The following is a 16,588-nucleotide window of genomic DNA, read 5'->3' as shown; positions in this document are numbered from 1 at the left end:
CCACGGGAACTTTTTAGCTGGGCATTCTCTAAAAGAAGTCTAAAGAATTGGAAAACAATGACTTGGTACATGATGATGTGGAGCGCAGCAGAAAGGGAGGCCTAACGTGTAAATGCGTACCTGCAGGCGGCTCTTAGAACATTAAAAGAGGTTGTGCACTACTTTAACATTGATGACCTATCCTTAGGATTGGTCATCAGTGTCTGATCGGTGGGGGTGTGACAGCTGTTCGCGGTGTCGGCGGCTGCCAGAAATGCTCAGTTATGTCGCTGCTCCATCTACTGATAGTGGCCGCAGCCAGGTACTGCACATCCGCCCCCTATTCAAATCAATAGGTCATCAATGTTAAAGAAGTGGACAACCTCTTTAAGGAATTTTTATCAGTGCAACTGTGCCACTTTCTTGATTAAGACCTCTACTTATTTTGCTAGAATTTGTGAAATGTCAGGAAAAAGGGAAGGAACATGGCTTGCAAGTTCCATGCCACTTGTTTACCAACCTTTGACATTTTTTTTCTGCATGGTACAATGTGGTGTTGCTCAGTAGCTGTATTCATCAAATACATTGTGCTGAGTTGCTGAACATGGTGGATACTGCTATAAAAGTTACATACTGGTATAGGCACTAGCGGACACAGACAGAAAAGGGCTCCTGTGCAAGAACAATATATGGGCCCTTTGCAGCCCTAGAGCTCCTAAAAAGGCAACATTGCACCTTCTTTATAGGTATAAACAGGCCCCCTAACCTCTTGGGCCCCTGTGCGCCCGCACAGGTTGCACCAATGATATGTCCACCCCTGGGTGTAGGACTACATCCATTTAGGATATCCATCACTATGTGTAAATATGTATTTCAAATTAATCTAGATAAATGAGCGTTCCTTGTGTTTATTGGCTTCATTAATTCCCACAACAGCTCAGAGATGGGAGCCATGAGGTTCGTAAGATGACACAAGACCTCTCTAGGCGCTGATTTGCTGCTCGGGTCACATGCTGGACTCAGGTTAACAGATATCAGGAGAACCAGTGAAGTGTTAGGTCTAGATCATAGGGAAAATGGAGAGCTGAGTAGTGGTTGGTTTTAAGCATTTGCCACTATGTTTTTTTCTGTAAAAGTTGGATAATCCCTTTAAATTTCCTACTGAAACAGTGAAGTGTCACATTGGGCTGCAGTATGACCCTCTACCCCTCATTCCTCTCACTAACACTACTGTATGTTACAATATGTGAGTGCATTTGTGTTCACACTTTTTTGCCAGATTTAATATGTACAACTCCATTAGACGATATACAAGTTATTTATACCAGAAATTACAATGTAACTTCTTTCTACTCCCAAGCATGGATGTCTTATTCTGGAAGCACCGACTAATCACCATAACTGCACTTACTGCCATCTTCTTGATTTTCCGTACATCTAGGTGTAGTAGCGCTGCGGGACGTAGTCATTTGCACTACATGGCTGAGTTTTTGTATTGTGATAAATAATGGTGACGCTCTTACAGGACATTTGGTATAAATCAACAGAGCAACAGGCACATTTTTCGTTCTACAACTGTATTAAAAATGATATTCTTCGGATCTAGTCTGATGAATACCTTCATGTGCTTCAAAGAATGTGCAAAGTAAACAGCTTCTTAGGTTCTGGTTTTTCTCGTCTTTTAAGTGGCAATGTCTGTCTGCCTTTCAACGTTAACCCTGATGTGGTCAGGACTGTCCTAAAACAAGGTCCCTGCTGACATCCAACAAGGTTATTGATGTTTTTATAATTACAATATAAAACCTAATATGTTAACATTACGTGTTAATGTTATTTCATATTCAATTATAAATGACCCAAATAATTGATAAGTTATGCTATACAATACTTTAAAGCCTAAATGCACAGAGGACCGTGCATGAACACACAGTCCCCTGACACATGAAAGTATGGAAACACTGCTTAATATATATTATTACATCTTTATTTATCCTTTTTTATAAATCATTCCTTAAAAAGGGACTTTTTGGGCTATAATATTGATATTTCTACCCAAGGTAGGTTTACATGAGCGTATAAAAAAAAATAAAAAAATCGGTCAGAGTTTCATCCAGGAAAGTGGGACGATTTTTTTCTCACTTGTTATCTGTGTGCAATCCATATTCATTCCTTTTTTGTTGTTGTTACAGCAGCACATATTAATCATTTACAGGACCATTTACCGTTTCCTATGTTACAAAATTGCAATGTATCCGTAAAAATCGGAAGCTATACTGTGGCTCCATATGGCATCCAATCTTTTTTACACACCCATAGACTTGAATTGACAAGTTTTTTTCACATACAGACTTGGTCAGTGATTAAAATCGCTCATCTGCTCTGCCCCATTGATAACATTGGTCCAAATGCGGTCCGTTTTTTTTCACTGATAGCACTCGGACCAAAAATACGGTCGCGTGAACGAGCCCTTAGAGTAGGAAATTAGGACCTCATTGATGGTGGTCCAATTCCCAGGTATTGTAGCACAAACAAGCTAAATCTAATTCCAGATAATGGGACTAAGCTGCAGTACCAGGAACAGCCACAACCAAATGTGTGGCGCTTTGCTTGGTAAATAATGAAGGGGACACAGCCCCCTCATTCAGCTGATGGATGGGGATATTTTTGGTCTGTTTTTTAAGGATATTCATTTTATTTCTGTATTGCAAATTGATCCTTTAGAGCAGGGGCGGACATACCATTGGTGGAACCACACAGGGGCCCAAGAGGATATAAATGCTGCTTCAAATCTGCACCAACACTGCACCAAACAATGGGGAAAAGGCATAAAAAAGCAACACCAATGCAATAATGAGAGAAGATTGTTATTATATTGTTTGGTGCGGACACCTGCAGAAAACATGTAGATAAAAAGCAGCAGAAAAAAATCCAGCATTTAGGCTGTGTGCCCACGATACGTTTTTTAAGCGTTTCCGCTGCAGAAACGCTTAAAAAACGCATGGTAGAAGGCCTGCCATGTTCCCCAATGATAATCCGCATGTGCTGTGCACATGCTGCGGAAATTTCCGCTGCGGATTATCATTGCGGAAAAAAACGCAGCACTACCAATTATTTTGCGGAAGTGCTGCGTTTTCGCCGCCATTGACTTGCATTGGAACGCATGGTTTACACATCACTGGATCAGTACATGCGGAATCCAAACGTTTCAATTTGCGGATGGTACCCAGGTCTGGAGGACAGGAGACTCTCCTCTGGACCCGGGTACCATTGAACCTGTAAAAAAAGAATAAAATAAAAAATAAATATTATACTTTACCTTCTGATGGCCCCCGGTCTCCTTGTCTTCGCTTGCCGGCAGCTCGCGGTGGACTGAAGGACCTGCGCTGACGTCATACTCATGTGACGGCAGGTCCTTCAGTGTACCGCGAGCTGCCGGCAAGCCAGGACGGAGCGAAGCAAGACTCTGGGGGCCATCAGAAGGTAAGTATAGATTTATTTTTTTATTTTTTAACATTCTTTTGGTCACACTATAATAGTGTGACCAAGTTGTCAAGCACTTTCCAAGTGATGCTAAAATCGCTTGGAAAGCGCTTGTCAATCCGCATGCGGAAATGCAAGTGAAGAAGGCTTCACATCCGCATGTCACTGGCAGGAAAAACGCATGTACTGTACAATCCGCATGTACAATCCACATGTACAATCCGCATGTACAATCCGCATGCGTTTTTTCTGCCAGGGAGATGCAGAAACGCTCAGGAAAAAATCCGGAGCATTTTTGCACCGTGGGCACATAGCCTTATACTACTTGAGAAAACAGCCTCAGCGTTACATTTTTCTTACATTTTTATGGGTTAAATGGAGAAAAACAAATCCACCATTTTTTTTTACTATTTACCAATCACTGTAAATAATCTGTTCACTGTGTTGTATGGGTTGGGTTGTTATGATTTTAGGTATACCAAATATATATGTTATTTGCTGACTTGTGATATTTATTTTAAAAAAAAGTGCATTAAAAATGTAATTATTGTAATTAGTTTTCATTATTTTGTAGTAATTTTATAGCAAGAAAAAAAATTCTAACCTCTAGAATACAGAGACATAGAAATCCATCTCTATGTACCAGTACACTGAACCCATAGTGCAGCAGAAAACATTGCACTTTCAAGTATGGAAAATGCTCCTAATTTTTACAGAGCAGACTGTGACTCAGGTTTTTCTGCTGCCTTCAGTGATACAGGTTGTGGGTTTGATTCTCGGGAAAACCAGAATTCAAGAAAAAATAACTATTTAAATGACTGGAAGTATAAACAGAGCAGGGAGAAGTCAGTCCCATCCCCAGAGTACGGGGAGGAGGAAGAAGAATGGAGGACCACTGAACACCTGCAGAGAAGACAAGAGAAGCCCTCCCTGCAGGAGTCAGCACAGACACCATGAGTGAAAGGAGGACATTGACCTTCCAGGATAGCGGGACATACTCTTTGAATCTGGGACAGTTGGGAGCTATGTTAAAGGCGTTGTCAAAAATTAGAAAAGCATGGCACATTTCTTTGAAAGAAAGCTCCATAACTGTCTATAAGTTTTGTGCTGTGTTGGCTGAGTCCCATTAATAATAAAACCTAATAAAGCTGAGTAGCAATACCACATGCAATCGATAGATAATGTGTTGCACTGTTTTCGGGAAAAAGCAGCAGAGTATTTCTAATTCTGAATAGCCCCTTAAAACAAGACCAGCAGCAGAGGCTGTCATTCTATTTAGTGAATATAACCTATGTTCTTATAAAAATCAGAATTAGGGTGAAGAAACTGAAAACCATCTCTATTCATCTGTAAGCAGTTGCTTTGACAGCAAACACAGTGATGTTTTAGCGCCTCATCCAGATGAATTAGGCCGTTTTAGAAATTTCTGCAACAATTTAGCTACATTAGTCCGCACTATTACCGGTCAGTCAGTGGTGTACTGCTAATAGTGGCCAAATGGCTCTGACGCTCCCTCTCCAGTCTGGCATCTCTATTCCAATGATTTTTGCATTCTTGGGATGCTGATTAAGTTGAACACAATGGGGGAACAAGGAGCTGTCACCTGCCTGCTCCTCCAATCAGCCTGTCTGAGTCTCAGCACAGCAGGCACAATGACATCACTATATCGCACCTGCTGTCCAGAGCCTCACTCCATACACAGAAAAGACTGGAGCAGCTCATTGGGGGCACAGGGCTAGGTGAGTAGTGTTTATTTTGTTTGGCGTTTTTTTTGTCTGTATTTGTGGGAAGGGAAGTCACTGTGGAGCCGCAAAATGAGTGTGAACTGTTGGGACATCATACTGTATTGTGGGCACTATGGAGGTATCATACTGTGTTGGGGACACAGAAGGGGCATAAACCTTTGGCATAAACAATGGGGACATCATGTTGTGTGTGTTGGTGGGGATACTGTGGAGGCAAATTATGTTGGGGAATTCACTGTGGGTGTATCATACTGTTTATTGGGGGCATTTTTGGGGTCATCACACTGTATGGGGGGTGATAAATCTATAGGATTTCAGTAGGGGCACTATTTCTGTGTACATGTTCCTGTCTTTAAAAAGATGGGAGATCTACCCTTCTGTGACTACTTATATGCATATGCGCACTCAGCAAAATATTTTTTTTTTTAGGGAGAGGGAGTGAGAATTTGACCCTTATCATCCTTTTCCACATGATCAGTATAGTCAGTAGGATTACAGCACATGTAAGCTGCATTAACTGACTTGTAAATCAAACGAAAGACACATGGCTGGAGGAATTTTCACACAGCCTGGCTGGAGTTTCAGCTCCCATTATAGAAATGGCTGCGTGACCCTCAGACGATTCACAGTGCGCAGAAATCCTTACCTAGGTCATTTAATAATTGTCTTAAATATGTAGGTTCCCATTGCGGCTGTAAATTTCAGTTTATACATTAATAATGACTATATAAAATAATTATTAAAATAAATTTTAAATTGAATATCTATATATCACCCTTCTCTTTCGAAGGACACATGCCACATAAATAGCACTCGCACATTGGTCATATGCCAAACACAAGTTGCTTACACATTAAACACATGCCAATTGTATTATGTCAGGCTGGATTTTAAGACCAAGATTATTTAGCTTTACTGGCAGCAAGATATCTTGAATATCAATGATAACAATGATAGTGAATTTAAACTGAGACATTGGCCACTCACACACCACAGACTTTGGACATATTCTACACATAAGTGACACACACTGCAACATACTGTAGACATGCCATTCACACATTACATCATCATACCGGTCCTACTCCCAGGATTATAGTGTAGGGTGGCATAATCTATGGTAGCCAAACTCTTCTAGTTTTCAGTCTAGGTACACAAACTACTCTGCGTTACATTGATTTGGTCATGGAATAACAGTGCCAGGCCACATGTTGCTTGTGCTACTGTGAGCAGCCTGCATGGCCTAAACGTGCTATCATGGCCTGCAGGGTCTCCAGACTTGTAATTGGTCAAGAATTGGAAAAGAAGCTGCCAGCAGCGGATCTTGATGATTTGTCCGCCCAAGTGCATTCAGCATGGCAGAACATTCCTCAGACAACCATTAATAAGGTGGTCATACAGAGAAATGGACCTTAATGTGTCACGCAATCAGCACACTCTAATGTGCTGGCAGAATACTGATGGTTTTCCATGGCAGTTGGAGGAATGATGTTGCTGCATTCATAGCTACCCAAACTATAAAATTATTACTGTATTTATCCCACAATCAATCCCATGATAAAAAAAAAATTTAAAAAATTGCTGTTTTTCAAGTCATCCCACAAAAGCAATCCTTCACACAGCTCTGTCGACGGAAACCTTAAAAAGTGCTAAATCTCAATTATTAAAGAAAAAACTTGTAAAAATGCTAAAGCAAAATATATATAATGTTACCTGATTTAAAGTATGATATTTTGTTAAAAGGGGAATTACACTTCCAAGTTTCAGGGTCAAATTCTAAGAGTTTATAGGAACTACAGAGCTGTGTGCTGCATTTTACTTTAGCCACACTGTCTTTTTATCCCAGACATGGATGAAAGATGACAATGAGAACTGCTCACGTGCCATCGCACAAACGATCTTTTGTAGCAGGACTTGCTAGTACATGCCAGTGCGCGCAAAATCAGAGAAGAATTCGGGTGTACAACCAACAAAAAGTCTGCGTAAGTTTACTCTATAGATATTTGTAGTATCTCGGATGCTTCCATCAACTTCTTAGAGCAGGCCCAGACTGGCTCACAGGAGACAGGTGAATCCCCGGATGGGCCGCTGTGCAGGAGTCGGACCCCTCCCTCCCTCCTATATGAGTAGCGCCGGTACACTTAATGCAACGTGTACAGACAAGGGCGACATCTCACCATTCATTTAACAAACTACCCACTTTACAATAAAATAAATAATATTTGCACAGAAGAATTTGTGAATGTAGGTCAGGTAACTGAACCGCGAGCCCCAGTATCAATGTCACTGGTGGGCCCTTGGACCCCCAGTCCTGCACATACATTTAAAGGGGTCGTCTGACTGCGATGTCTGTGTTTTTAATTGACAGCACATGGAAGTAACTTATATGTTGTCCGTGTGCTCTCTGTTACATCACTAACCAATTCATTGACCTGGGAGAGTTTGGTCAGTAAATTGGACCAATCTCAAACATGTCTCCTTTTTGTTGCGGATCATTTATAAAAAAAAAAAAAAAGGACATGTGAATAGGTTATTGGCTATAATGGACATGTGTTCTATCATCATAAAAAGTGAAATGTATAGAACACGTATGCAAAACTTGGACATATGAATGGGGCTTTAAACTGTATTTTGTTTTCATGGTTAAAAAGGGCATTCATAGTATAATAAGTGATTGGACACCATTTGGATATGCCATGACTTACTGATTAATTGGGTTCAGATTACTAGGACCCCACAATCCTTATAATAGCTTACAGTGATTCCCTGCACATGGTCATTCTGCAAAGGGAACAGCTGTATAGCCCTATTCAGCTAAATAGTGATCTGTTGGATTACCCGATGGGTTATCTGCTGTGCAGAACACATACTGCGCTCAGTTTGTGGGTGTTGGACCACAAGCCCCTAGTGATATGCTATAATATTCTATAAAAGCAGTAACCCTTTAATCCGTGACAGTGAGATCGAGGAACAAATCATGTGACGGATGGATGTTGCTAGTGAAAGTCCTAAATTTTCATTGAGAACTCCTCGAGACATAAACGAAAGATGCAACATTCTTAAGAAACATTGTGGTCGCAAATAAAATCAATCACTGGGTTTAACTTCTAAAGATCTAACGATAAAATCTAAGAATAAAAAAAGTAAAAGTAAACTGAATATCTTGGTAGTAATAGTCGGGACCCTAAAAACTGAATGTCAGTCAACATTTGCCAGGTCTGTCAGCTCCTGGTATCGATCGATAAGTATTAACAAAAATGAAAATATAAGACATGCTTGTACTGCCACTTACAACTCTTTGTTGGGCTGCAGAGCCCCATCAAATGTGCCAGGCTTGTATTCTCCAAAGTGACGGCGTGGGACATGCTTTTCCACGGCCGGGGAGGTGAACATCCATGACAGGACTCGTGGGTTGCTCCATGGTCTCCATCTCAGGATGAACATCGCTATCTGTCGCTTACAGAATAGGCTTCAGGCTCACAGAAGATGGATGAGAAAAAATTGGAAAATAATAAGACAAAAAAATCAGGTAGAAATCCTCTAAAATAATCAAATGGACTGATGTTCCCAGTGTGAAATGTCCAGCGAAACTGATCCTGGTGGTTAGAGAAGTATCTGTGGGCAATGCTCCACAGTCACTCACAGATTCATCCCAGTGTAAAATATTCAAGAGAAACACAGTCTGAGTATATGCTTAGCTAAGCTGATGATTGTGGCTACTGGGCGACGGCGGAGAAGTCTGACAAGCTTGTTTCATTCACAAGAACGCCATGGCTCACAAGCAAGAGGTCCTTTCCAGTAGCCTCTGCCCTTCTGACATGTGTCATCTCCTGCAGAGAAGCTGTGACAGCACGAGACACAGACCCTTTAAGGAACCTCTGGTTGCTACATAGTAGCTATTTCAAGATAAGTGTCAATCCTCCTACAAAGGCGGCCCTGCACCAATCATACCGGTCCAGAGGTGGGACTCAGGCAAAAGGGCGGAAAGGGAAACTGTTATCTTACTTCTGAAGCCCCCACACCCACTGGATGTGTTTTATCATGTGCTTCCACCACAGACACCTGCCTCCTGTGCTCTGCACTGCCACTCAGTCACAGGAGCCCGGAACTTCACTACCACTTACCACTGCGCTTTCTGCTCCATCAAATCCCCACATAGAAGACCAGTCTTGATGATGGTGACTATAGGATCATATATGCTATAAAATTCACAAAAAGTGCCAAATACCACCCCTATAACAACAAGCTGCCATCACCCCCATGAATCATTACACCTAATATTACTGTACTGACTTATAGGAAGTCTGTGAATGCTGGATGTCTAATGGAAATGGATGAGAAAATGCACCACAATTCAGTTGTGTGCACCCTCCCTTTTAGGCCACGTTCACACATTCAGTATTTGGTCAGTATTTTTCCTCAGTATCTGTAAGCCAAATCCAGGAGCGGGTGATAAATACAGAAGTGGTGACTTGTTTCTATTATACTTTTCCTCTGGTTGCTCCACTACTGGTTTTGGCTTACAAATACTGAGGTAAAATACTGACTGAATACTGAACGTGTGAACATGGCCTTAGGAAGAAAACTGAATTACTTAAAACAGCCACACTGAAAAACAGATGAAACACTGATGACTCACGAATAGGTCCGGGGCAGACGGACGTGTATTCTCTCATCCAAGAGAAGGGCCGATTATGTGAATCACACTCTGAGCAGATTATGATCTGATTCTCTCAAATGAGGAGAACATGAAAAAAAAATGTTCCCGCTTCTCCATTCTGTCAGTGTGCGGAAAGCGGACTGCAGTCAGATGTCATCCGAGTGCAGTCCAAGGTTTTCCACGCTCTCATTGACTTGTATGGCTGAGTGCGATCCAAATATCGGATGTAGAGATTTTTCATGCACGACCCCATAGACTAACATTGGTCCAAGTGCAATCCGATGTTTTGTCAGATCGCACTCAAACAGCAAATACGCTTGTCTACACCTGCCCATACAATGCGTACTAAATACAGGGCCATTTCCATCCTCAAAACAGGTATACAGAGTGCATGCCACATTTTTAACCCCTTCACGCCATGGCAATTTTCCAATTTTTTTTTTTTCGTTTTCAATTTTTCCTCCTCTTCTTCCGAGAGCCATAACTTTTTTATATTTCGATCAATATAGTCGTGTGAGGGCTTGTTTTTTGAGGGACGAGTTGTGCTTTTGAACGACACCATTGATTTTACCATAAAGTGAACTGGAAAACGGGAAAAAAAATTCCAAGTGCTGTGAAATTGCAAAAAAAGTGAAATTCCACAATTGTTTTTTGGGTTTTTTTATTTACCATGTTCTCTAAATGCTAAATCTAACCTGACAATATGATTCTCCAGGTCAGTACGATTATGCAGATACCAAACATATATAGTTTATTTTTTATTTTAACTGGTGAAAAAAAATTCTGAAATTTGAATGAAAAAAAGTTTTAGCGTTTGTCGCTATTTTCCGAGACCGATAGCGTTTTTATTCTTGGGGATCCGGGGCTGGGTGAGAGCTTATTTTTTGTGCCCTGAGCTGACGTTTTTTATTGATACCATTTTGGGGTAGATTCGATGTTTTGATCACCTCTTATTGCAATGTTGTGGTGGACAAAAAAAACGTAATTCTGGCGTTTTCTAGTTTTTTTTTCTCATTGCGCCATTTACCAGTCTGATTAATTTACTTTATATTTTGATAGATTGGTCATTTCTGAACGCAGTGATACCAAATATGTGTATTTTTTATTATTTCATTTTCAATGGGGCAAAAGGGGGTGATTTGAACTTTTGTGGGGGTTTTTTTTCATATTTTTAAACTTTTTTCTCACTTTTTACTGTATGTAATAGTCCGTTTAGGAGACTTGAACATGAAATTGTCCGATCACCTGTGCTACACATAGCAGGGCTTCAGCATGTATGTATAGCAGAAATGATGATCTCCTATGAACTCCAGGCACGGGGGTCTTCTGCAGACCCCCAGCTGTCATGACAACCTATCGGAGCTTCGATCCACCCGCGGCTATTAAAGGCACATGACAGGTGATTTAATCAGCTGCCGTGTGTGGGGAAAGATGCGGTCACAGCGATGGAGCTGCATAAAATCGGGGACACGACATAGGGGGTAAAGCATACCTGTCATCAGATTTTGCAATACAAACTGCATATGTTATTAGATAGATCTCTTAGACCTGATGGGGTTGCTGTACTTACTTTGAAAATGCCATGTAAGAATAACTGGACAATCCTCAAATTAAAATGATTATTTCATAAGTCGAGCTAGACTATTCTACAGCCATTCTTACATAAACTGGCAAAGTAAGTACACCAGCCTCATCAAGTGTAAGAAATGTATTTAACAATGTATACAGTTTCTATTGTGAAAACCGGTGACTGATCCGCCATAACGTGCATCCTTGTGAATGGACTGATACATTAACATTTACTCTGCATCACAGACTGAAGAAAAAATGGATGGGACAATAATGAAGAATAGACTTGTGTGACAGCCGCCTTGGGTTAGACATATTGGAAAATGCCTGTAATAAGGGTTTGCAATACAGATGTATAACAAATTAAATTGCATCGGTAAATCATTACTACTGCGTCATTATTAGAGATCATTCAGACACGCACGTTTTCCACTATTTCTTCAGTTTCTAGGTACAGCTGTAAAACCTAAAAATGGCGCGCATGCTCTATTCATGTCTCTTTTTCATGTTTATCCGCACTATCACCTGGTACATTACAGAATTTTTAACCCCTACTATAGTGAACAAAGTAGGGATGAAAATGAATAAGCGGATGAAGCGATTGTGCTACTGTTCTGTCTCCGGAGCTTTTCCTGCATTTTATCATTATTTAAAAAGATAATATTTGAAATACAAAAAGTTTTCTTCATCTACAGTTTGACTTTCTCATTTCCTCAGTGTCGGTGTCTGTTTTCCCTACCACGCTCACTATACAGAATGTGACTCTTATGTATCAGTTCACACATTCTTAGTCATTGTGGCTAATATCAAAACCAAAAGTTACGTTAAGTTTGAGCTTAAAGAAACATCACAGGGGTTTTCAGCCGTTAAATAAAAAACCCTAATGCTCTGCAATGAGCTGATAACGATAAATGTATTTACCAATCGAATGGATGTAGGCCGCAGCGTATAGGAAGGACATTGCTGGGTTTGTTTGGCAGATACATGATATCATCACGTGCCTATGTCTGCCATAACCTCTGCAGCACAGCTCTTTATAAAGGTCTACGCAGAAGGTATCATGTGTTTTCCTATACTTGTATGATATAGCATTAATAAACTGAGGATATAGTAAAATAATAGGCAGCTAACAGGGTCCGGGTGGAAATTTGCAACCGGGGTAGACACCTAAAGGTGAACAGGCCACCACACCACAGGGACGGACATATCATTGGTGCAACCTGTGCAACCACACAGGAGCCCAAGAGGTAAGAGGACCCATTTCTACCTCCAAAGCAGGTGCAATTTTGCATTTTTAGGACCTCTTGAGCTGTAAAGGGCCAATATATTGTTCTTGCACAGGGGCCCTCTTCTGTCTGTGTGCACCAGGGGGCCAACAGCTGCCATAAATAAAGCACTTCTTACCCTGTATTAGGTTGCATTTAGGAGACTGGATTAATTAATTTCATATGGAAAATGACACTTCAGAGAGAAAGAAGACAGGAATTGTGTGCCACCTATGAGGGATAGCAATCCTAAATGCCAATATGGACCCTCTAAAGGGCATTGCCACATAAGGATAGGCCAATTTTTGTTTTTCAATAATTTTACTTATGTAGAGCAATCACATTTTATAGCACTTTACAGACATTATCATTACTCTCCCCATTGGGACTCACAATCTAAATTCCCTATCAGTATGTATTTGGAGTGTGGGAGGAAACCGGAGTTCCTGGAGGAAACCCAAGCAAACACTTGGGAGAACTTATAAACTCTTTGCAGATGTTGTACTTGGTGGAAATGAACAAGAAAAGTAGAAATTATTTGCAAACTTGTGTTTCGGGATCTTTGCTCTTAATCAGCGCAAAACAAGAGGTCTGATTTTGCTCGATGAGAAGCCTCTGACAGGGGTTCTAAAGGGTAAAGTTTCTCCTTGTGGAGAGCGCCAAGTCGTAGACATGCAATGCTTCTATGGAACATAAATGCAAATAGCGTCCTCAGAGAGAAAGAGGACAGGAACTCTAGTGCCACCTATTGGAAGTAGCAATTCCTAAAAGTCAATAATAATGAATTACATGGCTCACAATTTCTGCTCAATTGCCATTTACCATCCACCGGAGCATGAGAGCAATTTACCAAAGATACAGGGAGTAGGTGACCTATGAAGCTATTGGGGAGCATGGGGCCCATATGTTGTACTTGCACAGTTGCCCGTGGCCACTCCTGATCAAACTTGTGTACTCAGTGTTTAAAATAATTCCAGCGACATTTGTTTTTCTAGCGATCGTTACTTGGCATCCTGCTGCTTTCCGCGCTTTTGTCTCAGTAAGTGGAAATACTGTTAATTATTTACTACAGTACCATATTGCAAGCCTGTGTACCTGTATATCAAGCTGGTGACACCGGGTGACCTTTACTCCATAGCACCTCAGGCTACTCACATGGCTCTACTCCTTCCAACCCAATGTCACTGTATAGGGCAGGGATACTACGAGGGGTACTCTAGTTTTTCAGGACAGGCCATTAGTTAGATGGCAGCTCTGACCTGAGCACCACCACTGAGTAGCTGATTGAGGTGGGCTCAGGATGCTTGCATCAGGTTCATTGCTTACATCAGGTTTCACACTGGTTCATACAGCACACGGTTTCGATCTCGTAGTGTCTGTGATCAGTATTACAGCTTTGGATCAAGTGAAGTGGGAGAAAGCTGTGATGCCAAGTACAGACACCACGGTGGGCACAATATGAACTAGTGTAAAACCCAACGTAACTATAAGGAGGCTCTACTGCTCGTCCCAATGCCTTGTCCCCTTCATAGAACTGATCAGCAGATGGAAACCTCACTGATCTTATACTGATGGTCTATTCTAAGGACAGGCCAAAATGTACAAGATCCACATAGCCCCTTTCACCTGCAGTATGTGTAGATTTAAGGGAGTCCGTATAACTGAAAGGCAAAAAAGAAAAAAAATAAGCTTTAGCGTTTCCTAACATTTTGCATTATCAGATCTATTATTTTTTTTACATTTTGAAATCTCTCAATATCCCACAAAGTTCGAGCATTACCTTAAATTATAAAATCTCACACTTCTTTAAATTAAAGAGGGTTTCTGGAACAGCAGTGGAGACTCAGTGATGGACCTGGGGAGGGTGAGTAAGGCAGAGTGTGGTTTTTTTTTTTAAAGAAACTGCAGATGGGGGATAAGGTTTTTTTTCAAAACGGGAAAGCCTCTTTAAGAACATAACCAACAAATCTCTGTAATATTACCAGTACATATCACCAGTACACAGCACATATAACATTAAAAATTGTTACAGAAATGTCAAAATGTTATTTGTTATTAATGCCTAAAGCTGCATTTAGATGTATGCATTTTCAACACTGTGTTGACCAGTGTTGCCCACCTCATGGCTTATGTACATATATAACAGTATTTTGCTCCAAAAATATGGAGCTAATGAATTTGGTGCCATTTACAACTTAATTGTGACCCTTTCCATTCATAGTTATCAAAACTGTAAAAGGGGTTATCCAGGTTTGGCATGAAAGTCAGCAATCATTCTATGTGACTGCAGACTTGTAAATCCTGACAGCGCACGCTGCCTGGGACTGGGCGGTCACGTGACCGGAAGTGTGCGATATGCATACTCCTGGCCACATTCCAACTAGACGTATCCATGATCAATTCACTTTCATTGATCGAGGCCATGCACGTCTGGTTGGAAGGTGGCCAGGAGTATGCATATCGCACACTAGCGGTCACGTGATTGGCCGCTATAGGTGCTGGTACAGGAGAACTCTGACATCGCACGCTGTCTGCGTTGTGAGGGTTCACAAGTCTGCAGTCATACAGAGTGACTGCGGACTTTTCTGCCGAACCTTGACAGCCTCTTTAAGGTAAGTGTCTAGAACATATAATAGAGCATGCTATGTACTCCATTTTTTTGGGAGCAATTTGTGATAGAATTCGGCACAATGTGTTTATTAACTTTCCCCCTTTGATGTAAGTGAATAGTCTTTCTCAGAAAACCAACAGGGTTCATGAAGCATGAAATGTAAAATGCTACTACAGAGGAGTTGCAGGGCAGAGAATGCTCGGAGAGCCTGTATTACCACTGATGACCAGAAGGTGGCCCTAGATAACCATTACACTTAATAATTTTAACCATTACCAATATCCGACTTCAGAGATTTTTATGACCCTGAAATGGATGTCTACATTATTACAGCTATATAACATCAACTCTTTTGTTTGCACAATCAACTGTACTATTAATGCGATACAGCAGGAAATGTCAGACAGGACCACTTCCATGTTTAATGAGCTATAATAACGTATCTATGGACGATAAAAACAACAACAATGCTTCCTTTGTTAATGGACTTGTGGATTTACACTGGGAAGATCCTGCTATAAATGTTTGGAATAGTTGGAATTGCTCTGTAAATTGGTCACGATTATTAATTTCTAGGTCCAGTTCTGGCCAGAATAGGGACATACACGCTTAGGCTATGTGCCCACATTGCATTTATGAAGCAGAAAATTTCTGCTGCATAAATGCAAGTCCTCTCCCGGAAAAACGCATGCGGAATTCCGCACGCGTTTATCGCGCATTTTTCGCGCGTTTATCACGCGTTTTCCACATGCGGAATTGCCTTGCATTTTTTATGCATTGGACAAAGGCAATTCCGCTTGCGGAAACGCAAAATTAAATGACATGCTGCGGATTTTTGAACGCGGCATAAACGCTGCGGAAAAATCCGCAGCATGTGCATAGAACTTGCGGAATCCCATTGGGGACCATGGGGTGCGGATATACATGCGTTTTTCAAGCGTTTACGCTGCGGAAATTCCGCAGCATATACGCTTGAAAAATGCTACGTGGGCACACAGCCTTAGGCTATGTGCCCACGATGCAGAAATGCTGCATATTTTTTCCGCTTCTCCCTGGCAGGAAAAATGCATGCGGATTTTACATGCATTTTTCCTCTCAGGTAGAAGCGTTTGACGTCGGCGGTCGCGTGACCTGTCACATGACTAAATGACTTCATGGCAGGTCCTTTCACACCACCGCGACCAATACAACAGACCAGACGGAGCGGAGAAAATACCAGGGGCCATCGGAAGGAGAGTATAATCTTTATTTTTTATTTTTTACCATTCTTATTCTTTTT

General features: G+C 41.2%; 1 protein-coding gene across 1 annotated transcript in view; it reads right to left on the bottom strand.

The window, feature by feature from the left end:
• The window catches only part of GLS2 (glutaminase 2), a 114,884-nt gene extending 105,762 nt beyond the window's left edge, over positions 1 to 9,122 (bottom strand). Inside the window, exon 1 of the mRNA XM_073663637.1 lies at positions 8,497 to 9,122. Coding sequence (XP_073519738.1) covers positions 8,497 to 8,648 — 152 coding nt within the window. The 5' untranslated portion in view covers positions 8,649 to 9,122. The remainder of the gene's footprint in view (positions 1 to 8,496) is intronic.
• Between the last annotated feature and the right edge of the window lie 7,466 nt (positions 9,123 to 16,588).

This window comes from Phyllobates terribilis, unplaced genomic scaffold (assembly GCF_046119375.1).
Source record: "Phyllobates terribilis strain yellow unplaced genomic scaffold, ASM4611937v1 Scaffold_2__4_contigs__length_985480577, whole genome shotgun sequence".
Classification (NCBI taxonomy): Eukaryota; Metazoa; Chordata; class Amphibia; order Anura; family Dendrobatidae; genus Phyllobates; species Phyllobates terribilis.
The sequence above is the reverse complement of the archived record's forward strand: the minus strand, read 5'-3'. Positions and strand labels throughout refer to the sequence as shown.